The sequence below is a fragment of the Physella acuta genome, unplaced genomic scaffold, assembly GCF_028476545.2.
Source record: "Physella acuta isolate Inbredline_101_S28 unplaced genomic scaffold, ASM2847654v3 ptg001317l, whole genome shotgun sequence".
In the NCBI taxonomy this organism is placed as follows: domain Eukaryota; kingdom Metazoa; phylum Mollusca; class Gastropoda; family Physidae; genus Physella; species Physella acuta.
In genome coordinates, this window is record NW_026732832.1 from 4,023 (window position 1) to 29,798 (window position 25,776).

At 40.5% G+C, this 25,776-nt stretch overlaps 1 protein-coding gene across 1 annotated transcript; it reads right to left on the reverse strand.

Moving 5' to 3' along the window:
• Nucleotides 1-1,566: 1,566 nt before the first annotated feature.
• LOC131958320 (uncharacterized) lies at nt 1,567-25,081 on the reverse strand (the record flags this gene model as incomplete). Its single annotated transcript, XM_059323287.1, has 3 exons — nt 24,124-25,081; nt 4,755-6,211; nt 1,567-1,654 (listed from the first exon to the last, which is right to left on the reverse strand). Coding segments are annotated over exons 1-3 (2,503 nt in total), but the record flags the coding sequence as incomplete, so codon positions are not given.
• Between the last annotated feature and the right edge of the window lie 695 nt (nt 25,082-25,776).

The window sequence follows — 25,776 nt, forward strand, 5'->3', positions numbered from 1 at the left end:
TTGTTTTGATAACCTACAAGCACAGTGGCGTAGCGAGGTCGGGTGTCACCCGGTGCGGCACTTAATGGTGTCACCCCCCCCCCCCCCCCAGAGGCGTTGCGACCCTTCCCGGGGACAAACTTTCAAGTTTTCGATTTGCACCCCCCCCCCCCCCAAACTTTCGATTTGCACCCCCACCCCCTCAACTTTTTCTCTATATATTTTGCTATTTTTTGCCTTTGTGTCACCCCCCTAAATGGTGTCACCTGTTGCGGTCCGCACCCCCCGCCTCGCCTTCGCTACGCCTTTGCGTTAGGCTACAGAGGAGTTAAACGAAGAGATCAACTTCTACTTACGATGGATATTTTTTAATATATAAATATTCTGAAGGCAACATTTTGTATTTTATATGTCCTGATTTTGTATTTATACTATATTATCATGATTGCCTACTACTGCTAAAAAGTTTATTTATAGGCTGATTCTCTCAATGTCTTGCACGACAAAGTGATATAGCCTGTAGTGTTATTATAACGATTGGGCTCTGTTTGACCCGGGGGGGGCTTTTTGGAACTTTTAACCTTTTTCTTTTTTAAAATTATTTATATGTAACAAATATTAAAATTCCATTGTAAATGTTTTAATTTTTTATGAGGGAAAAGGGCCCCTATGTGCCTTGGGCCCCCATGCCTTGCTTACGCTAGCTTTACGGTAGCTACGCCACTGTGTCAGTGGTCCTTTTGTCTGGAGCCAAATTGACAGGAGCCTTTTTGTCGGGAGCCAAAATGACGCTAGCCTATTTGTCGGGAGTCGTAATGACGGGGGCCGTTTTGTGGAGAAACTAAATGGCGGGAGCCTATTTGTCGGTAGTCGTAATGACGGGGGCCGTTTTGTGGAAAAAACTAAATGACGGGAGACTATATGTCGGGAGCCAAAATGACGGGAGCCTATTTGTCAGGAGCCTTATTGACTGGAGCCCTTTTGTCGGGAGCCTATATAACGGGAGCCTATTTGTCGGTAGCCTAAATGACGGGAGCCTATTTGTCGGGAGCCTATATGACGGGGTCCATATGTCGCTGGCCCTTTTGACGGGGCCGATTTGACGGGGTCGTTTTGACGGAGTCGTTTTGTCGGGGTCGTTTTGACGGGGCCGTTTCGTCATTGGCCGAATTGACGCCGCACGATATATATATATATATATATATATATATATATATATATATATATATATATATATATATATATATATATATATATATAAATAATCCAAAATCCACATAATAGTTCATTTGAACTTTTGTTGCTCAATTCGCCCACCACGTAGGCTGGAACTGATTTAATTTCCAACACTTCAACCAAAATAGATGACTAATGAACAGAAAAATGCTATTCTTAACCTAACGATCACGTGAACACAATGACCCGGATTAACCAGCTGACCCACCGGCCACCTGATCACTTCGCGCCATTATTGAGGTCAACCACTTGAACGAGGGTTGGTTTAATGATTTAATTGCTACCCCCCGTTAAAGCTATTCTAGCTCCCGCTCAGCCGCGCACCATACACGCTGGGTAGAAAACACTTACCAAATTTATTGTTGGAGAACTCCAGGCTCAAAAGTGGGTTTTTAATGCCATTACCACTATTGATGAACTCCAGTTTCACATTGGCGTTCTGTCGAGAAAAAAAAGAACATTAAGTAGCGTTTCATTTCATTCTTCTTTTTTTGAATAACTAATTTATAAGACCTGTTATTATTTTTAATACTTCTTTATTAACTAGGGGCCACTTAGGTATAATTAGCAGAGATGTAATTATCTGAGGTGGTCTATACTTTAATTACGTAGTTTTTTTTTTTTGGGTAGACACTTATAACTGTTACTGAACAAAGGTTGTTACTCTAATATTTTGGTTGAGTTGATTGGTAGAACGCAGTTTTATTCGTCCTTATGGGTACACGCTAAAGGTGGGGGACTTTTTTTTTTTAACCCCTAAAGGTAATAGTTGATGGGTATAGAGCAGGGGTCTCCAAACTTTTCAGTCCGAGGGCCGCATTAACTATCAAATTTCAGTTCGGGGGCCAGTTTCTTCCAGGCATGTCGTGACTTTCTGAGCAAGTTCCTCTGCCAACTCCAACAAACGTTTTTTTCAGTGGACAAAAAGATCTCCGCGGGCCGGATGAGAGGACTTCGCGGGCCGCATCCGGCCCGCGGGCCGTAGTTTGGAGACCCCTGGTATAGAGGTTAGATTAGTGTTGGTGTTATGGTATTTTGTGTAGAGGTTTGTATGCTGTAATGTGTAAAGGTTAGTTCTGGTGTCTTTTTGTAGAGATTTTTATTGGTGTCTGGTATTTTGTGTAGAGATTTTTATTGGTGTCTGGTATTTTGTGTAGAGATTTTTATTGGTGTCTGGTATTTTGTGTAGAGATTTTTATTGGTGTCTGGTATTTTGTGTAGAGATTTGAATTGGTGTATGGTGTTTTGTGTAGAGATTTGTATTGGTGTATGGTGTTTTGTGTAGAGATTTGTAGTGGTGTATGGTGTTTTGTGTAGAGATTTGAATTGGTGTATGGTGTTTTGTGTAGAGATTTGAATTGGTGTATGGTGTTTTGTGTAGAGATTTGAATTGGTGTATGGTATTTTGTGTAGAGATTTTTATTGGTGTCTGGTATTTTGTGTAGAGATTTGTATTGGTGTATGGTGTTTTGTGTAGAGATTTGTACTGGTGTCTGGTGTTTTTGTGTAGAGATTTGTATTGGTTTATGGTGTTTTGTGTAGAGATTTGTATTGGTGTATGGTGTTTTGTGTAGAGATTTGTAGTGGTGTATGGTGTTTTGTGTAGAGATTTGAATTGGTGTATGGTGTTTTGTGTAGAGATTTGAATTGGTGTATGGTGTTTTGTGTAGAGATTTGAATTGGTGTATGGTATTTTGTGTAGAGATTTTTATTGGTGTCTGGTATTTTGTGTAGAGATTTGTATTGGTGTATGGTGTTTTGTGTAGAGATTTGTACTGGTGTCTGGTGTTTTTGTGTAGAGATTTGTATTGGTTTATGGTGTTTTGTGTAGAGATTTGTATTGGTGTATGGTGTTTTGTATAGAGATTTGTATTGGTGTCTGGTGTTTTTGTGTAGAGATTTGTATTGGTATATGGTGTTTTGTGTAGATATTTGAATTGGTGAATGGTGTTTTGGCCCACCCCTTTCCCCACACATAAAGTCTGTAGTATTTCTTCAAACAAATTGGGGAAACCACATGTTTTTATCACACAACACAGAAATGGTTCTCACGGGGAAACTTTTTTTTTCAAATAAAAAACTGTTCATGTTTAGTTGACTTAAACACGGAGATTTCTTTTCAAATAAAAAAAAAAGTAATTTTTTTTTTACAAATTACTAGTTAAACTTTATGTGTGTCCCCTTGTCCGTCCCTGCTCATGCTTGAAAATTTCCAACTTTAAGGGTTAATTTTTAAAGAAAGCTATTCAATCTCATTACGCCATCACTCATCTTCGTACATTAAAAAAAAACAATCCGCCTCCCAGTTTGATAAACACTATCGGAATTATACCCTGTTTGAGTAAGATTCATGATTTTAATAAATCTTCTAAAAAAAACAAACATTAAACATCTGATAAAATGAATAATAAACGTAGGCATACCATCAGATAAAGCATACGCCAATTAAAAACCCATTTCTACAATTGCTAACCGCACAAGTCGTTAAAGTAAAACGAACTATATCTCGAATCGGATGAAAACACAAGCGCACACATGCGGAATGATTTTTTTTTTCAAGATGTTATTTGTTTCGATATAAAAAAAGCCCGTCATTTGATTATTGATGCATTATATTGCTCTGATGATGTTTTATACTTCTGTACTTCAAAATAGGTTTTAAATGATATTATTTTTAAGAATTTGACTTGAAAGAACGACGAGGGTGGTCATTTAACATTGACTGCTTTAGTTAGTATGGCTTTATCCTCGGCTAAAGACACCTGGGGGTAGATGAAGTAGAGTTTACCTGTTTTAATGACCTCGGCATACAATGGAAAAGTGTGCTCAACACTATGCCCAATCGACTTTGTTTTCAAACGTGAGTCGGGTACCCATCAGAACTGGGTGGCGTAGCGAGGTCGGGTGTCACCTGGTGCGGAACTTAACGGTGTCACCCCCCCAGAGGCGTAGCGACTCTTCCCGGGGACAAACTTTCAATTTTCGATTTGCACCCCTTTCAAACTTTCGATTTGCACCCCCCCCCCCCCTCAAACTTTCGATTTGCATCACCCCCTCAAATTTTTTTCTCTATATATTTTACTATTTTTTGCCTTGGTGTCGACCCGCTAAATGGTGTCACCCGGTGCGATCCGCACCCCGCCCCCCCCCCCTCGCTACGCCTCTGACTGGGTGCACTATGAGAGCTGGGTGTACTTAGACTCCAGATTTCAGGTTTAGCAGACTTAATTAAGATCTACTGTTCGACCACGTCAAAGATGGCTTAAGAGGATTAAAAAAGCTTTGAACATGAGGAAAGATGGACAACAGCAGAAAGTATAGGTTTCCGCATTTTGCTGAGCATATACGTCCACATTTGACAGGAAAATAAAAGTGGCGAGAAAAATCTAAGGGAATCGTAGATGAAGTAGATTTTTTTTTTTGATGGATTTGATGGATCAGTGTTGAAATTTTGATAATATTGATAGACATTTAGGAAATTCATGTCACGCAAACAATAAAAGTGGGAGTGAAATGAGTTTAAAGCAACACAAAATTACCTCTAAAAATGTTTTAAAACTTTTGCGGTCATCGGTATCGTGTTTTCCGGTTGGTCCCTCGTCTTGGCTGTAGCCTGCAGTGCGCATGTCAGGATATGCTGGGTCAATGGGGTATCTGGGTAAGGGCGGCGACCGGAAGTTATGTTTACACGGGGAGGCGCTGCGGGCGGGGGACAGGGGGGAGGGGACGTTGGATGACGTCGGAGAACACGAGCCTGACATCACGCTGCCCACGTCACTGCCCGGTGACGTCATGCTGTGGCACGGGGCGCCGTGAGGGTCCTCGTAGTTCTCGGTCGGGTAAAACGGGAAAACACCTTTGGTGTAGAATCTCACTGGTGTTGGGTGACACACACCATTGGTGTTGAAGGTGGGGATGGGTCGAAAAGTGGGAATGCCCAGAGCCGGACTGTTGGAGGTGAGTTCCTGAGGAATATTGAGCTGGCAACCTGGCCGGATCAGCGGGTGAGTCATATGGGAAAGTACCGGGTCGTTGATGAAAGGGCGAATGCGAACCAGGGGAGGAAGCGGTTCCGTCTGGTTATTCTGGGGAGGGATGTTTATACCCGGTTCTTTAAGGTTATTTTTGTGGGTAAAAGATTCAGCCGGATCACGGTGTCTGTTTGTGTTCGAATTATGGGGCAAAGTGACGGTCGTCAAAGTGGGAAAATGATTTCCTGAGTTCGTTAAACGGGGCGGAAATAGGATCGGCTCAAGTCGCGTGTGGTCCTGATTGTCCAGCGTTGTATTCTTCGTGTGACCCTGATTGGTCACCGTTGTATTCTTCGTGTGATCCTGATTGGTCAGTTCAATTTCACGCGTGTACTCGTGGTTGGTTAGTTGTGTCCTAATCTCACGAGATCTCGAGGCTGGTTCAAGCGGACGAGACTTCGTATGGACAGTGCCTGTTTCATACGACCTCGCGCCCAATCGATCTTCTAACGTCGACTGATCGCCTCTCGGCAAAATTTCCAGCGGAGAAGTTTGAGGCGTCACCACATTGTCCTCGCCCTCGCTATCACTGCTGTCCTCCATGATACTCGAGATTGTGAACGATTTTTTCCTCCGGGTTTTCCTCGTCTTGTAAGTTTTTCTCGGGAACGGCGTGCCGGCAGTTTCGTTATGCGGCGTGTCGGCATACGTCACTTCCCGGTGCCTGGCGATTTCTGGGAAAATATCTCGAGCGTGCCAGATGGCTCTTGCACAAGAAGGACTTTGAACTTGGGTTTGGTTATGGGGAAGGAATTCAGTTTGTTTCACCGGAAGTGATGAAATTGCGGCGTCGTCTGGAAGATGGGTAAAAGTTGGACGCGTTTTTGGAGACTGGGAAGGTCTCGTAACTGACGGGACTGGGTTCAAATCCTGCTTGGAGGGGTGGGGCCAGTAGACGTTAGGGAACTCTGAAGCAGATGGAATTGTTACGTCATATGGTGTGTGCGACACATCTTGGGAGAGATCTGAAAATATAAACAAGACAATTTTTTAAACGATGGATGTATAAATTAGACGGTATATAGTGGAGGCGTGGTCGAGTCGGCAAAAAAAAGCACATGCTTGATAAATTCGAAAAAAGTCTCGAGTTCAACCCTCTGGCAGATAAGGCTTGATCCCTTCTAACACTAAAAATTAAAAACGAAGATGATGATGATGAGACGGTATATTTTTACAAGCTTTTATTTAACTCACTTCCTCGTCAGTCGTCAGTCGTCAGTCTAGACGGAAACGCAGGAGTGAAAATTCGGACAGTTCTACTTGACCGATACGATTCACAGTTGGCACGTGGGTCAAGACATGAAGACAATGCAATCTGAAACTAAATTTGACTTAATTGGATGCCTAATTAATTTTTTATGAATTAATAAATATTTGGACCGAATTAGTAGGCATGTCTAGCCAACCACACCACACGCGTCATCACCTTCAATAGCTGCGCCATCACGTAATGGCTGCGTTCAAAAACCATTGCGCGCCTACTGAACGTGATGTTCAGTAGGCGCGCAATGGTTTTTAGTCATGTAACTATATTGTAAATAAAACATGTAAAGTGCTGAAAAAAAAATTCATAAAAAACGTTTTAATAACAAGCTTTTATGTAATGATGCACTAAAAAGTAGAAAATAAATTATAGACTACTATTTAAATAACTATAAAGAAAAGCGTGGGTGTCTTCCTTAACATTAGTAAAGGTATCCAATAGATACTAAAGTGACCCACGCTTTTCTTTATAGTTATTTAAATAGTAGTCTATAATTTATTTTCTACTTTTTAGTGCATCATTACATAAAAGCTTGTTATTAAAACGTTTTTTATGAATTTTTTTTTAAAATACTTTATCATACAAACCAGTTGCAAAGAAACACCGGTATAAGATAATTATTGTAACATGCCAGGGAAACGGCGGTTGGAGAGGGGGGGGGGGTGGGGGTGGGGTGAGTAACAATAGGTCGCAGAGTCTACAATGAACTACCAGCTATGATTAGTAGAACGCGAGTCACTTTGAAATTTTGGCTGGCGAAAATCTACGAGCTATTATTAGCAGATCGCGCGTCGCGGAAGCGAGCGTGGGAAAATAAACCTGGGAAAGTTCAAGTTGGACTGTATAAATACAGTGTAATCAACCAATCAAATATTAGGATTAAAATTGTGGATTTTCTAAGAACGTTCCTTAAACACTGCAGTGGTAGAGCGAATTAAACAATTAAAGTCACGATGGAAAATATTGATTCAATAATTTTAACAGAGGCGTAGCGACCCTTCCCGGCGCCCGGGGACAAACTTTTCGATTTGCACCCCCCCTCAAGATTTTGATTTGCATCCCCCCCCCTGAAACTTTAGATTTGCACCCCCCCTCTTGAGATTTCCATTTGCACCCCCCTCAACCCTAAGGTCGGCGCCCGGGGACATATGTCCCCCTCTCCCGCCCCCCCCCCCCCTCGCTACGCTACTGAATTTTAATTACGTTTTTCTTTGAATTATTTGTATAACTTTAAATTTGGAAACAAAAATATGAAAAGTATTAGTAATGAAGACAATAACTCATTTGAATGCTGCCATCAATGACTACTTTTTACGCTTTTGTGCGATAAAAAAATTATATGTGTACAGAAGGGATTATCAGATTATCAACCAAATGTATTGCTTTAGATTTTTAAAAAATTTTGACAGAATATTCGAAAGATGTGTGGGAATCTCCTTCCCTTCCTTATATATATAAGTGTAAGTGCAATAACGTAGTTGCGACAGTGAGATAGTAAATATCTTTACAATCATCAGTGAATAGCCCTCTTTGATAAAGTGCGCTTCTTTTGAGCAGTTCCCCCTAACGGTTCATCGTTCTGCAAATAACAAAAGAGAAAGAAAACAATAACGGCCCAAATGGCGTTTTGTGCGGGCCAAGAACCGACAACAAGCTAAACAAACAGAAGAGTGCCCGCTGGCAGAAAGACTGAATTGAATCGCCGTGTCCCCCCAAGCGACATCCACCAGACGTCTGTCAGTGAAGATTTTCCAGAACTTTCTTACAACCGGCGTTGTGTTTTCTATCCTGACTGTTTGCTTTACCCATATTTAATTAATTCGTCGATAAAGGCGCGATTATCTTCCAAGGCACGCCCAGTATAGTCCCGTTTTTAAAGTTCGTGTTTACAAAAAATTTGTTGAACATAAAAATAATAAAATGTTCGACAACATTTCTCACGCTATGTCGTGTACGTGTTTTCCCCCTTGAAATTTTTGTCGCTAAAGTACTTTGTGTGTAGAGTCTATGTGTCTTTGTGTAGCTGTTTGGTTGATTGATGCGAGGATTTGTCCAATTGTCTGACTCGTTTGTCTGATAGTTAAAAAAAACTGTGAAGAATTCTTTCTAAACAAACTCTATAAATAATCCATTGTTGGTTTCAACACGCGATTGTTAGTTCTCCGTTGTTCTTGTTAGTTCGCCGTTGTTCTTGTTAGTTCGCCGTTGTTCTTGTTAGTTCACCGTTGTTCTTGTTAGTTCTCCGTTGTTCTTGTTAGTTCGCCGTTGTTCTTGTTAGTTCGCCGTTGTTCTTGTTAGTTCGCCGTTGTTCTTGTTAGTTCACCGTTGTTCTTGTTAGTTCTCCGTTGTTCTTGTTAGTTCGCCGTTGTTCTTGTTAGTTCGCCGTTGTTCTTGTTAGTTCACCGTTGTTCTTGTTAGTTCGCCGTTGTTCTTGTTAGTTCGCCGTTGTTCAGGTTTGAAGATCCTCAAACGGTTTTTCATAACGGTCCTCTTGGGGAATTTCTCAAATGTCCTGTGGTGGGTCCTGTTGTACATGTCTTGTGAAAGGCATTACGGGTATTTTCTTGAATGAATGTCCTCTTAAAATGTCCTAGCCTAATCCTGTTGTCTGATATAATGTAAAGCCAAATACAATTGTCTATTACATCGTTTCTTTCGTACCGTTTCTCCATTTAGCTTTTGGAGGGGATTCCCCCCCCCCCCCAACACAATTAAGTACAACGTGTCAACTTGTCATGCGCACTCCATTTAGCAAAAAAATGTAGCTGCTGAAAAAAGTTTCCTTTCGAACCTGACAGTTCATGGGTCAAATGAAATAGAGTTAACCTCTTTATTTTACCACGGTATATTAAGGGATAGTGTGGCCGACACTGTGCCCAGCCGCTTTTACTTTCCATAACATGAGTCAAGTACCCAAAAGTACCCAAAAGTACCATAAAGTACCCAAAAGTACCCAAAAAACCTGGTTGCACTCAGGCACGTACTACGGACTTTGACCCGGATATGAATTCAGAACTTTCGGGTTAGCAGTCTTATGCTCTAACATTTGACCAAGCTGTTCCATATTTTAGCTGCTAGTTAAAAACTTTTTCGTCTTCTAACTGACCACCCCACCCCACGGCCAAAACGTACCACAAAAAAAATAACCTCTACATCATATTTAAACTTTACAAGCGATCAAATCAAAACTAGTTTCTGTACAGATCTAACGTTGGTACATTTTGATTGCCCTGAAATTGGCCCTGGCTAGCTCCACCCAGCGCCCCACTATATACATTGTCCCAGGCTATCTCTACCCCTCGCCCCATACACCCATACAACAAAATTTAACCAAAAACTAGATTAATGTTTTACCAATACATAAGTCTAGCTAAAACTCAGTCAGCCGCCAGCGTTCTCCATAGATCCTGTTATGGATACGACCTAGTGTAACCCATAGTTCACCCCTAGCAATGGAATCTCCTATCAAATTCTCCCGACCCCTGGTGCCGAGTCTAGAACTCTGGTCACACCCGCTCTGCTCATGACGTTTCCCACCGTCTGCTTGACACCAGTCTCCACAACCCCCGGGCTGGAGTGTTGCTAAAAACGGCAACCCCACGACCTACATCCTCTGTTACCTAACAAACGACCACCCCCTGTTGCCTCACCCCCAACACAAGACAGCTGCACCCACGCCTCACCGCTGCACAGTTCATTCGTCACCAGTCCCTAATGTAAGTGGCTGTTGAACGTTTTGAAGCCAATACAGTTATAGAAATCATTTCTTCACACACTCTCACCGGAAGTGCTTTTGAGAAAATGTTCTATTTGTATCTGACGTTTTTGCCCTCAATTTACGCGTCTATTTCTATTTCTTTATCATTTAAAAAAAAATCGAGCAGGATTTTCGGGACAGATAATCCCGTCTCTAACAGCTGAAGGATATTTTCAGACTGTTGATACACTTCAACATAACAAGTGGTTTGGTTATAATAGTATGCAAGTCGAACTTGGTGAACTCTCAGTAGAAAGTTCCAGGGAGTTAAAATAGTGTGTTAATTGGGACATTTTATGAATCTCACCAGTGTAAAAATTTAAACGTTATAGGAATCTCCTCAATGTATGAATTTAAACATTGTAGGAATCTCCTCAGTATATGAATTTAAACATTTTAGGAATCTCCAAATTGTATACATTTAAACAATGTTGTAATCTCCTCAGTGTATAAATGGACACATTTTAGGAATCTCCTCCGTTTATAAATGGAAACATTTTTAGGAATCTTTTCGCAATCGCGAGAATAGTTGAGTTAAACAGTGGTCGAACACATCTTTAAATATTTAACGACAAATTAAGACAAATGTCAACAACCAGTAGCCCCCACAAAGCGGGTTGGGGGGGGGGTGTGGGGTGGGGGGGGGGTGTGGGGTGTGGAAGGAGAAGAAGCTGAGGTAGGCACTAGGCAACTGCTGGCACCCTCCGCCATAGTCTACAGGAGGTCGAGTCATATTAAAGCCAGACTTTATGGAATTTTCTGCGTCTACAAGAAACCATTGAAGTAATCCGCAGAACGGATTTTAGCGAGAAGCCGCCAACGATGTTCGAATGTCAAGTGTGAGGGGAAAAACGGAAGAAACTTGACAGACAGGGACCGTGTCAATCGGATGACTTGACATTTTGGCATCTTTAAATTTGTTGAGTAGGTGCGAACCGTTTTAGAATCTCACTTCTACATGGGTATGTTATAAAATGATTAGGCGGGAGGGAGGGAGGGGGGGGGGATACTGATCACCCCCTGTCAAGTTCTACGTGGGGATGTTAAAAAATTACTGGGGGATACTGGGAGAGACACAAATAAAGATATATTCTTAGACAAGATCTGTTCACGATGCCATATAAGGCAAGGGAAGGTAAATCCCTTGGCTCAGAAATTCTTTTGAGTTAATACAGCATAAGTTACGGTTCCTTAAGTGAACTGGTTTGTCGGGCAGTTCAATCATAAAATAACAAACAATTCGTGTAGAAAAGTTGTCTTAGTGTTTAGCCATCTCGCTGTGTTTAATTAGTTCAAACGGTTAACTCGAGCAGACGGCAGTGACGTAATTTCTGTATCAAAATGTTTAGCAGACGTAAAATCGCATTCTAAACCTGTTGAGTAAAACGTTAAGAAAGTCATTCAATAGCGGGGAGGTAATTCAAGAACAATAACTCTAAATACAACTTTTAAAAAAATCGTTTTCGTTTTTTGACGTGGTTGTGTTTTTTAACAGAGCCGGCAAATATTTCATTCATTTGATAGCACAAAGGTTAACGGCGGGAGATCAAGTAAGGGGTGGGGGGACCTCGGACAAGCGAAGCTGCTAATCAGGTTAGTCGTCAAGCGACTCATGCGGAATGGGAGAAAGTTCCACGCCCTGAGACCTGCTTCAGCTCAACGTTACACTCGATCAAGCAGAAAACCGTTAAACTTTCGATATATGAACACGAATTATGAAGTATGGCTCGAATATAAATTCAATTTGTAATCAATAACCAAATCAAATAACAGCCGAGGTTTATTTTCTTCCAGATACGCTTTCGCTATTGATTTAGACTGCGATCGTCGATAGGATTATCAGACAAGGCGATTCACCGGCTCGTTGCTATTGATAAAATTTTACGGAGCATAACTAATTGGACACCGGTTACCTTCCTAAACTCTATACAGGAGAGCTCGGTGTTGAGAATTAGCGGTTACCGCGCGGACAATCTGCGATAGAAATCGGACAAATAGGCTGCAATTTTGAGAGCGGATAATTTTTTTCAGCTTTACACACAGACCAGTCGACCGTTTGTAATTAGGTCTTTAGATATTAGACAAATTGCACGTGAAAATTAATAAAAATTGTAGCTTTTCTGTTAGGTATTTTTCAGAGTCTAAGCTATATATACATATGAAACAAGTTTTAATTCAAATTACTTAAAAAATAGTTGCTTTATAAAGTTTATGACTGGTGTTTTTGTGTGTGCTTTGATGATACAAATACTTTAAAATACATTTCATGAGCTTTGGAATAAAAAAGATAGCGAAGAGTAAATTTTTTAAAGACTTGAATCTCTGTGATGGGGAGCGTGTTCGGTGAAGTTATACACTTTTCGAGGGTATCATTCAAACCTCGGGTAGGGGATGGCTTTTGTAGCCCCAGTAGAAAGGTCGTTTTTATAGTCAATAAACTCGAGTGTTATGATATTCTAGTAGACCAGGTAAGCGCCGATACAACTGGGAGAGATGGGGAAGGAGGGGTTTTAAGGACACTTAGAAATGTTGAAGAGGAGGGATTGGAAATGTATATAATATATAAAAATTATATTTAAAATAATTTAAAATAGAGAAATAATGTATAGATATTTCATATAGGATATATATATATATATATATATATATATATATATATATATATACATACATATATATATACACATATATATATATATATATATATATATATATATATATATATATATATATATATATATATATATATATAAATATAAATAAATAAATAAATAAATAAATAAATAAATAAATAAATAAATAAATAAATAAATAAATATATATATATATATATATATATATATATATATATATATATATATATATATATATATATATATATATATAGCTTATCTTGTATGATACTGTAACTGATTTTTTAAATAGTTTATCTTGTATGAAACTGTAACTTGGTAGTAATATTTAAATGTTTATTAAATTGCTACCTTTTGTGTTGACGCTATTAAAATAGTTTACCTTGTATGGTAATCGGTTTTATTCACATAGTTTGTTCTATTAAAGTGCTACTTTTTATGTTGGATAAAAATAGCCAGCCACTTAGTCGCTGGATTAAGGGTTCAAATGTGTTTGGCATACCAGTAGTTAATGAACTCATGTTTCAGCTCAAGAACTCAAGACTGGCCTTGCCAGTTGAGATACCACCCCCACCTCGCCATTAGTTAAAATACCACCCACCCCCACATCACACCTCAATCCATCCCACATAAAGGTACACACACTTGCACTGGTGTAATGAATAGATGCAGATAGTTGCTATTGACGCGGCACCATGAAGGATTTTTTTTCTTAGCGACGCTACTGTGTGGAGAGGTTTACTAATACCTGCATGCGCAGTCAACCGGAAAGGCTACTTTTCGCACCTGCTTGGGGCTACCTTTTTTATATCTTTCTAAAGGCTACTGTTACTTGCTAATATCCAGGCTACTTCTCTACTCTACTCGTACTACCCGAATCTACTCATGTAGGATACTGTTGTAGGTTACTGCAGTAGGTTACTGAGGTGGGTTACTGTTGTAGGATACTTTTGTAGGATACTCATGCAGGATACTGTTGTAGGTTACTGCAGTAGGTTACTGCAGTAGGTTACTGAGGTGGGTTACTGTTGTAGGTTACTGTAGTAGGATACTGTTATAGGATACTATTGTAGGATACTATTGTAGGATACTATTGTGGGATACTGTAGTAGGATACTGTTGTAGGATACTGTTGTAGGTTACTGTAGTAGGTTACTGTTGTAGGTTACTGTAGTAGGTTACTGTTGTAGGTTACTGTAGTAGGTTACTGTTGTAGGTTACTGTTGTAGGATACTGTTGTAGGATACTGTTATAGGATACTATTGTAGGATACTGTTGTAGGATACTGTTATAGGATACTATTGTAGGATACTATTGTAGGATACTATTGTGGGATACTGTAGTAGGATACTGTTGTAGGATACTGTTGTAGGTTACTGTTGTAGGATACTGTTGTAGGTTACTGCAGTAGGTTACTGAGGTGGGTTACTGTTGTAGGATACTGTTGTAGGTTTCTGTTGTAGGATACTGTTGTAGGATACTGTTATAGGATACTATTGTAGGATACTATTGTAGGATACTATTGTGGGATACTGTAGTAGGATACTGTTGTAGGATACTGTTGTAGGTTACTGTTGTAGGATACTGTTGTAGGTTACTGCAGTAGGTTACTGAGGTGGGTTACTGTTGTAGGATACTGTTGTAGGATACTGTTGTAGGTTACTGTAGTAGGTTACTGTTGTAGGACATCTCGTAAAGTAACTTTCACAAGGACTCGACCTATACAAACATTCGTGTCTTACCGATTGTGATTAAAAATGCTAAACTAAGAAATCATTTCCTCGCTGTCATAAATGGTTGTTAGAAATACTACATATGTATCTACTGTTCTATAATGTAGAGTCTATGAATGTTTAAAATAAAAAAAAGAACAAAAAAAACCAACACAACTATTGTAGTTCATTAGCAAAGCCTTATCTACTTTCAACAGTTTTTAGCTAACCGTTACATGTCAACGATACGCTGTAACGACACAGTTGTCTCAATGATTTATACCCTACGTGCATTCTGTCTTTCAATTCCGTCCTATTTTATCGACTATTTCAAACTATAAATATCTCCCCACAATAAACTCAAAGGACTTTTTTTTTCAATTCCTCTGGACGATTTTGTTACTGAAACTTTTTTTTATAATAGCCTTAAAAGATCGTTGAAAAAAAATTGTAATAGCCTTATAAGATCGTTGAGAAAAGGCGAATCAAAGCCAAAGCTCATCAATCCTAATTGGACGTGGTACAATGCGAGCTCGCAGTCTACAGACGAGAGAGGAACGAAGGCCCTTTCAAGCGAGATCCCCTTCTGTCTGTCATATAAAGCTTCCCTTCAGCTGAAGACCCTCGCAAGACATATGCCCACAGATAAGAACCATTTAACGTTTGAAGAATAAAAAAAAAGAAAGATATTTTTTTTTTAGAATTCACTTTTATCCTTGTTTCAGTGGGCGCGAATTTCATAGACGATAGAGTCGACCTTTTGCGGGTTGTTGCACATGGGTGATTTCTTTCAGCCCGCTTGTAAACAGCTTGGGCCCAGCAATGCGAAGAATGATTCAAATTGAGTGAAATTAAACGAGTGAAACTTATTTTTTTTTTTATAGCGTTGACATTTTAATACATACAGACATATGTTATTCAGGTTGTTGAAGACGGGGCTTGGGTAAGGTGCGTTGGGGGAAGGGGCGGACACGGGGGGAAAAAAAGGGAAGAAAGCGCCACGCGTTTATGGCGAATTTTTCGACGGAAACGTCTTTGATCGGAATTTGTAGGGGAAACTCTTTAGAAAGAGAAACAGTTAATTTCAATGAACTTACGCATACAAGAGGTAGGGAAGGATAGGGGGCGACTCAAGGAAGCGGTAGGGGGGAGGGGAGGGAGGTGAATGCGCGGCGCTGGAAAAAAGGAGAAGGTGCCCCTCCTAGTGTTATGGCCTTAACAAACTGTCCCTCTCGGAGCCCTTTCAGCAACGTATGGGGCCCGCGGTGTAGAGATTGGCGCTACAAGTTTCATTTAGTTCTCGTCAGTCTGTGGACTCTATGTATTAAATCATAGAAAATAACTGGCTGTGAAAAGGAAACATAATAACGGTCTATGGGCTCGGCTAACATTCGTAACATTTCGCTCAATAATCTTGAGTGAACGCCAGATTTTTTAAAATTTAAAAGCTTTTCAGTCTAAATTTCTCCATATTTTTTTTACAAATATAATCAAGCAGTTTTTTTTGTGGGCAGTTTTAAAATTTTAACGAAATTGTTAAGATGCTTTCCAATCAGATCGCTTAGCTCAAGTTTCCCACGATTAGAGTTCTAACACCCACTTAACGCCCTCAATGGCACTGCGGTGTACAAACACCCACTCCAAGGTTCTCATCACATCAGGTCTCTACAACCCTGGTTCACATGACATCAGGTCTCTACAACCTGGTTCACATGACATCAGGTCTCTACAACCTGGTTCACATGACATCAGGTCTCTACAACCCTGGTTCTCATGACATCAGGTCTCTACAATCTGGTTCTCATGACATCAGGTCTCTACAATCTGGTTCTCATGACATCAGGTCTCTACAACCCTGGTTCACATGACATCAGTTCTCTACAACCCTGGTTCACATGACATCAGGTCTCTACAACCCTGGTTCACATGACATCAGGTCTCTACAACCCTGGTTCTCATGACATCAGATCTCTACAACCCTGGTTCTCATGACATCAGGTCTCTACAGCCCTGGTTCACATGACATCAGGTCTCTACAAGTTCACATGACATCAGATCTCTACAAGTTCACATGACATCAGTTCTCTACAACCCTGGTTCACATGACATCAGATCTCTACAACCCTGGTTCTCATGACATCAGGTCTCTACAACCCAGGTTCACATGACATCAGTTCTCTACAACCCTGGTTCACATGACATCAGTTCTCTACAACCCTGGTTCACATGACATCAGTTCTCTACAACCCTGGTTCACATGACATCAGTTCTCTACAACCCTGGTTCACATGACATCAGATCTCTACAACCCTGGTTCTCATGACATCAGGTCTCTACAACCCAGGTTCACATGACATCAGTTCTCTACAACCCTGGTTCACATGACATCAGTTCTCTACAACCCTGGTTCACATGACATCAGTTCTCTACAACCCTGGTTCACATGACATCAGTTCTCTACAACCCTGGTTCACATGACATCAGTTCTCTACAACCCTGGTTCACATGACATCAGTTCTCTACAACCCAGGTTCACATGACATCAGACCTAACCTCTAAACTATGTCATCTTGTATGAAGCCGACATTACTAGCTACACATATAGGGCCATCTAGATAACTTTATTGGGCCATCTAGCTACACACATAGGGCCATTTAACTACGCAAATAGGGCCATCTAGCTACACGCATAGGGACATCTAGCTAAGTATATAGGGCCATCTAGCTACACACATAGGGCCATCTAGCTAAGTATATAGGGCCATCTAGCTACACACATAGGGCCATCTAGCTAAGTATATAGGGCCATCTAGCTACACACATAGGGCCATCTAGCTAAGTATATAGGTACATCTAGCTACGCACCTTATTTTCACTTGCATACAGTGACCTCGAACCAAACATTTTACACAACTTTTATTTTGTCAGCACTAGTCGTTAAATATAAAACAAATCCATGCCTATGAGTCAAAAGGTTATGACCCCCCTGACTAGCACTTTACCCGTAGCTAGGGTACACCAACTGAAGCGATAAAAACCAAAGTACTCCTAACGGCATTCTTCAAAGTAAATTTTTGAAACATAAACATCCATTAAACGTCTTTTTTTATGGTAGAAGTATATGAGTTTTGTGACGATAATGGAATCGAAAATCATCGTCACTCGGGAACTGGCCTGTATTTAGGTCTAGGTTAGTACTCGTAGGTTCAGAAATTGAAATCGCGTTTCACGACTGTCAGGCAGTCCGAGCAGTAGGAAATACTAGACGGTGTCAACCAAGTACCAAAACGTCACGAAAAGTTCATGATAGCTTGTTACATTTTGTAAAGAGATGGGTGGTCTATTTTTTCTGAATCCCTACAAAAATGTCCTAGATTCTAAATTTATTTTTTGAAAAGAACGCTCCTTCCAGATCTAGCTGACGGCTATACTTAACAAAGCCGTTATTTCTGATGGCGAGGTTCCGCCAGTCTGCGAGGGGTAACTGATACCATGACACCAGCACCGGATGATCCCCACCAAGTGACAGCTCCACTAGCACCCAGCCTTTCTCCGATCGTAACGCGCGGCCAAAATATGGAGTATTAAATTACAACATATCTTCACTAAACAGGAGCCGCTTACTGAAATTGTAAATAACATTTAATGTCAAATGTCATATTTAAAAAAAACGAAACGACCAGGGAAACGTAAACATTGCGTAATTTCGTGTGTTCTGGGGATATAAAGTCTTGTGAGATAAGGCGAACTTTGCTTGATGGAACACTGACAAAACTCGTTGGTCTAAGCGTCAGTACTATTTATTTGTTGTTAAATACGCAGCGCTCACAGCAGCAGCCTTGCCTGCATCCAACTTAACCCATCGCTGTTTTCTTCCATCTCTTCTTCGTTCTTAATTGTAATGTTAAACGGGATTTAATCTAACACAATTAAGTATTACGAGTCAACAAGCTATGTGCCATATAAGACGACTACGATTTTAGTCTGCCTTTGTTTTTTGGATTTACTTCCATGATCTTTGTCAATCCAAGAACTCACAACAAGCCATCAATCAGTTTGATTTTGGAGTTGTCTATCCTAGATGGCCTACTGTTTCCATCTATCGAGCCTCATCTGCCCGACGGTTCGAACTCGGGACTTTTCTGTTTAGCAAACATGAGCTTTACCGACCCGACCAGATTGTTTTCATGCTAAAGACATTTAAGATTTTAAAATTTCAAATGACATTGACACAATTCTCCTATGTATTCCACTACGCCTTATAAGCAGATAAAGTCGTTGGAGTTTAATGAGCTTGCCCAGCTCTTTTGTGTACCCGGCTCTAGTCGGAAAAAGTTGAGGCTGCTTGGCCTAATGCTGACCACAACATCCCAGTACACGTCGATGTCAAAGAAATAGATGCACTCTACTTTACTTCTCTTCATAAGCCGTCATGTATGACATTAAAAAAAAAATTAATTCAGCAATTAATACCCAATTTAGCCTTTGAACTTTATGCAAAGAATATCTCGCGATAATGACAATACAACTTAATCACGCCACTGCTAGATAAGAAAGGGCACTCCAAATACCGAAACGCGGCCAAATTACCCAGCGCTCCCTCAAATTTCAACCCGCATTTAAATCAAGCAGCGGAATTTGAGCGACGTTCCCTCTCAAGGTTATCAGATGTCTATCTTTTGGTAATTTTTAATCATTTTCTTTCACGGTGGGATTATCATTGTTGATTCTTCCCCAGCTCTTCTTATTTCTCTTTTATTCCTGTGATAACATTATCTGCCTTAAGGAAGATGTAAGATGGTTGCGAGCTGGTAATATAAAGATGCCTTCAAAGATGATTTTAATTGGCCGTGATACGAGCTAGCAGTTTTTATGGATTGTTTCCTTGTGTTGCGGCGAAATTGGGCCAGTCGAGAAATTTAAACTTAAACGTCTATCTAAACATAACCTGTGGTTAAAAGATTAACCGATTCTTTTTGCAAGATTTGATTTCAGGCTAGAAATTGATGTTGCATTTTCCCTTTGTTGAGCCGGGGTTGATTCATGGTTGGGAACAAAGCGGCTCATGTTCCAGGCTCAGGCGATGGAGGAAGAGAAACAACAACCTGAGGATTTACCGTTTGGCTTCAAGTGTGAAAACGGATCTGGCCAGGATCAGTGTCTTCAGTCTGAGAGCCGCACAAGGCTAACCATTTGTACTATAGCCATTTATGCTCGCCAACTTGAAAAAAACACACTAGCTTATGTGGCAACCCTGTTCTCGCTAAATTTAGATGACTGACTTTAAAAAAAAAATAACTAAAAGAGAAACAACAAACGTATCTAGTAGATCACACACTGTAACTTTATATCAGTTTTAATAGGGTGGTGGGGTGGGGTGATGCAGAGCTTTGAAGCTGGTTCTAACCACATGTTTGAGTTTGTTTTCTTTTTAACCCCCCCCCCCCCCCCCTTTAACTTTTATAGAGTTGTTTCAAGTTAGGAGCAGAAGTAATAGTTTATTTATAGCTTGACACAGCCACAATACGGCAATAAATAAAAAAAAACAATAAAGATAGTTTCTGCTCAGACCATCATATTTTAAAGCCCTACAGACTCTCATCCTTTGATCTTGAACGATACTTACCTTGTTTAAACGAGAACGGAATAAAATTTCACCTTTCAACAATCACGATACCGTCTTCCACACGACGATGTTAAATCTTACTTTGTTTAAATAAGTAAAAAAGCACCTATACTAATTAAGATATTATCTTTAATAAGGGAGGTAAGTATATGTACACCTCGTTTGAAATAAAAAGTAGATCTTAGAATGTTTAAATAAGTAAAAAAAATCACTGTTTATTAATTAAGGTATTATCTTCTAATGAAGATAGATAAGTATAAGCACACTACGTTTTTAAAAAACAACAACCTAAAAAACAAAAACTGTTGTCTTAATGACTAATTACACCTGTTACATGATTCAGCGGTAGAATAAACGGCTGTATCTGGTGCTAAAATCTTTGACTACCGCTTTGGGGAAATTTTCTCGGTTGATTTTATCGTGATCAAATTTGTTGTTGGTGGCCAAAACTTGCATGCAGTTGTTGCGGTGTTCGTTTCGAGGTACGGCGTAAAATACCACCCAAGTTTGAATTGTGTTTTACCCGTTGTTTGTTCTTTCTCCGGGTAATGATAAAAACTTGCGTGTGTTTACAGGGCGAAATTGGTAGGTGGCACGCCAAGGGCGATAACTCAGAAATCGGCGAATAAAACGGAATCGTTGACAGGCAAGAAACGATGGGTCATTTTTACGGTGTTGTCACATAGTCGGGAGAAGATGTTGGGTGTACTCAGATCGTAGTTATGGGGAGAGTGTCGTGACTATCTTGGGTGGTCGGGGGTTTGTCAATGTTTAATGATGGTGGTAGGAGGAGGGGGGGGGCATTGTTTAATGATGGTAGGAGGGGGGCATTGTTTAATGATGGTAGGATGGGGAGCCATTGTTTATAATGATGGTAGGAGTGGGGCATTGTTTAATGATGGTAGGATGGGTAGCCATTGTTTATAATGATGGTAGGAGGGGGGCATTGTTTAATGATGGTAGGATGGGGAGCCGTTGTTTATAATGATGGTAGGAGGAGGCATTGTTTAATGATGGTAGGATGGTGAGCCGTTGTTTGGTGATGGTAGGAGGGGGGCATTGTTTAATGATGGTAGGATGGGGAGCCATTGTTTATAATGATGGTAGGAGGGGGGTATTGTTTAATGATGGTAGGAGGGGGGCATTGTTTAATGATGGTAGGATGGGGAGCCATTGTTTATAATGATGGTAGGAGGGGGGCATTGTTTAATGATGGTAGGACGGGGAGCCATTGTTTATAATGATGGTAGGAGGGGGGCATTGTTTAATGATGGTAGGATGGGTAGCCATTGTTTATAATGATGGTAGGAGGGGGGCATTGTTTAATGATGGTAGGATGGGGAGCCATTGTTTATAATGATGGTAGGAGGGGGGCATTGTTTAATGATGGTAGGAGGGGGGCATTGTTTAATGATGGTAGGATAGGGAGCCATTATTTATAATGATGGTAGGAGGGGGGCATTGTTTAATGATGGTAGGATGGGGAGCCGTTGTTTAATGATGGTAGGAGGGGGGCATTGTTTAATGATGGTAGGATGGGGTCAATGTTTAACGATGGTAGGAGGAGGGGGCATTTTTTAATAATGGTAGGATGGGGATATCAATTGTTAATGCTGGTAGGGTGTGGGTCAATTTATAATTGTAGATGGGGGTCAGTGTTTAATGATAGTAAGACAAGGTCAATATTTAATGATGGTAGATATGGGTCAATGTTTACTGATGGTATGATTGCAGGTGGGGTGGGGGGGGGGTCAATGTTTAACGATGGCAGGATTGTGGGTGGGGGGGGGGCAATGTTTAATGATTGGGTGGGGTTTGAGATATAAGGCAAAACTTTAAGCGAATGGTAACGATTGTGTAGCATGATATTAAATATTTGTTTTTAATACGTCAAGCGAACATACATTTTTTTAAAGAAGTAAAGGCTACATTTTTGTCTCAATTTTTATATAATATCCAGTTATACGCAGGGCTTTGTTTTCTCTGGGCAATTCCTCAGCCATCACCAACAAACGATTTTTCCTTGGACAAAAAAATCGCGGGCCGGATGAGAGGACTTCGCGGCCGCATCCGGCCCGCGGGCCGTGGTTTCGAGACCCCTGAGTTAGAGCATAGAGGCTGGGTAAGATATTTTGCTTTACAAAACACGAACAGTTTTATTGTTAAGTGAAAACCATATATGCTTATATTACAAACAGGCAGGAAAAGTAAACGAATTTTAAGTTTCGAACGGTGTTGATGCAGTGTTTCTTCCAGACTTTTTTCTCCGGGGGGGCACTTGAAATTTTCGGGGGGGGGGGGGGGGGGGGGGGCGGTAGACTTTCTTCGAGGGGGGGGGGGGCTTCCCGAAGAGATGCCTGGAAGGAACTTTGTGTTGATGTTATCGCTTCTTGCCCAAACGTTTCGGATACGATAAAAAAAAAATCTTTAATGTGTATATACATATACATATATATATATATATATATATATATATATATATATATATATATATATATATATATATATATATATATATATATATATAAACAAATAAAGTATATATAGGTATATGGGCCTTTCCTTTTTAATAAGATCATGCAAAGAAGTTACTAATGACTAAAACTCAGCGCCCCTTTCCCTTCCCTCAAACTATTTGGTGCTTTCGTTCCGACTATTGACATTTTTTAAAGAAACCAGTTTTTAGTAAGACGCAGTTTAGAAATCTCAAGACCTCAGTTTTCAAATTCAAACCAGGACAGTGATTTAAATGACGTACTTTTAAAACGAGATGAACGCTTCAAACTGTGTACGATGCGTCAAAAAAATTAGCGTCAGTAAAAAAAAGGTTTTTTTTTTACACTTATAAGGACTTGAAGAAAAACAAGGGCACTAGATATTTTTGTCTTCACATTGGAGCATTCAAATCTCCACTGTTCTCATGCCTGAGCAGAGATCCCTATCCAAAGTGCACTTGATAAAAATGTCTATATTATATCCGAGGATGTTTCTTTGAATGTAGGCAACATATATTCTACATATCGAAAACTAGGTAAGTGGTAAATATTATTTCAGACATGAAAGTTAAGATAAGTGGAGTACATCTGTTTTAAAAAAAAATCTGAGGGTCTAGAGATTACATGCGCAATCGCCCAATTAGAACCAGGTACATAGACCACACCATCCCGTTTAATTTTGGAACCTTCTCAATAGACATGATGCGGTGGGAAGAAGGAGAGTGATAACTATCATACACGCATGAGTTAACACCACTGTATCAGAAATAACTTTGTGCCGAACATTATTACAACCATGGAGTCACGTAACTACAGTCGTGAATCAATTTGTGACGTTTAAACTAAACAAAAACATCTTCCCACACCCGTTATAAAAATATATGTATGTATGGTTGTGATGAAGGGCATCATATACTCTATATGCATAACTAGTTGATCGATAACAATGTTAAAACTGGTAGGAAAATAAAAAGCCGACGACTAACTAATTAAGTCATGTTTTAAAGGAATAATTCTGTCAACTTAGACTAATTAAGGGCCATCTTCCCCTCCTCTCCCCTGTAAATGCGTAAACTGGAATACAGTATGGAATAACAGTGACCTGTGAACTTTTTCTGTTACATTAAGTTGTGGGATCGGATCCCTGTAGGAAAGGAACACAATTTACAGAACAAATACAAGCCAGTCTTTGGGGAAGAGCTGGGAGGGGGTGGGGTGGGGGGGGGGGGGGAGGTGGGGCAGGAGGGTCAATGTTATAATTTTATCAAGAAATTAAATTATTCACGCAGATTGTCAAACCTGTGTATAATTAATAACCGCCCTCAAAAGGACTGCGGCTAAAAATGCCCACACAGCCAACAGAAAGTGGAGACAACTATTAGCTACTCACCGATAGCTTGGCACCCATTGGCCGCACGCGCCGGTGAGCTGAGACGTGTCTCGCGCGGCTCACGTGGCGCGTGCACTTCCTGCGAGCTCCGGCCGTCCGTCCCGCGCTGTCCACATGACGTCACGCCCGTGAGTACACAACCACCCGCCGCACCAAGTTGGGAACGTCCAAGATCCACACCACCGAATTCACGTGAAATATCGTCCATTTTACCCGGCTTTTTAACAGACAAATCAATGACGTCATTTTTTGTTTTTAAGTCGACGGATCTTTCAACCGGAAGTCCAGACTTGTCTGGGGAACGAGTACAAGCCGCCTGGAGGTAGCGTGAGTCGTATTTCGGCTTCCAGAAAGCGGCATCTGTTTGTAGGTTTTCCTGCGGGTCGGCTCGAGGACACACGGCGGTGCCGGAAGACGGACTGGAGCCGGACAGCTGGTACGGCCGGAAGATGTCTGGCACGGGGAGACAACACGAGGAAGATTTCAAGGCTGAGGTATTTCTGTTTTCGTCCTTACTCTCGCTGTTGTTGTTGTTGTCGTCTGGGCGGTAGCTCACGTGAGTCTCACGTGACCTCGCTTCACGTGAGAAATTTAACTCACGCTTGACACTTTTGTTTCTGTCCGCACTCACGGCATCCCGCGAACATAGGTCAAGGTCGGAGTTCGACGAAAAAGCGGATGACGTCACGCCAAGATTGACGTCACAGTTCCCAGTTTTGGTTGGCTGGTTAGAAGTAAACCGGTTTATCCACGAATTATCCACCACAGAGTTATCCATCTCTCGTCTGATGCTACTTATAAAATCCTGTGATGTAATCCCAACTTTTGCACGCTGATCACTAGTTGGTGCGGGCGGGTTTAGAACCCGCGCTGTCTTGGTCTGTGGGGCTGAAGCTTCCCCCATCATCTCCAGTAAAGCGATTTTCCTCTTGCGGGAAATGAGGAACGATTTAGGCATCTTCAAGGTGCTGTTTGTAAGTCTGTTCGTTTATTTATTTGTTGTTTTAGTCCGTTTGGGTAGTTATCTGATAAAAACAAATAGGAGAATTAATAACTGAATAAAATTATTATGCGTGACAAAAATGATACCATAGCAAAACGACAGTCAATTTACGATACAAGTAAGGATCATAATGTCATTAACCTTTAGTTTTGCTATCCATACCCCACCCCTTAATAATCATCCGTTATAACTCACCTAGACCGTACCCTAATTCTTAACAAAAATTAAATCACACACACACACACACACACACACACACACACACACACATATATATATATATATATATATATATATATATATATATATATATATATATATATATATATATATATATAGGCTATAAAAAGATTATATATGTTATGTATGAATATTTAAATTTGTAAAATTAAAACTTAAAAAAAAATTAATTTAATGCTTTTAAAAAAACTTGCCTCTAGGAATGCCTCCTGTTTGTCCACCAAGTCAAGCCCACATAAAAGCCCACATGAAGCCCACACGAAGCCTACATGAATCCTCCGAATGCGACAAGTCCGCTAGCCATCCCCCCAAATACCAGCGACTAACGGAGGTAACGGTGAGTTCCTGACGGGCACGGATCAACTTTCTTCTGTCACCTCTCAGATGCACGACGGCGTCACGGTTCATGA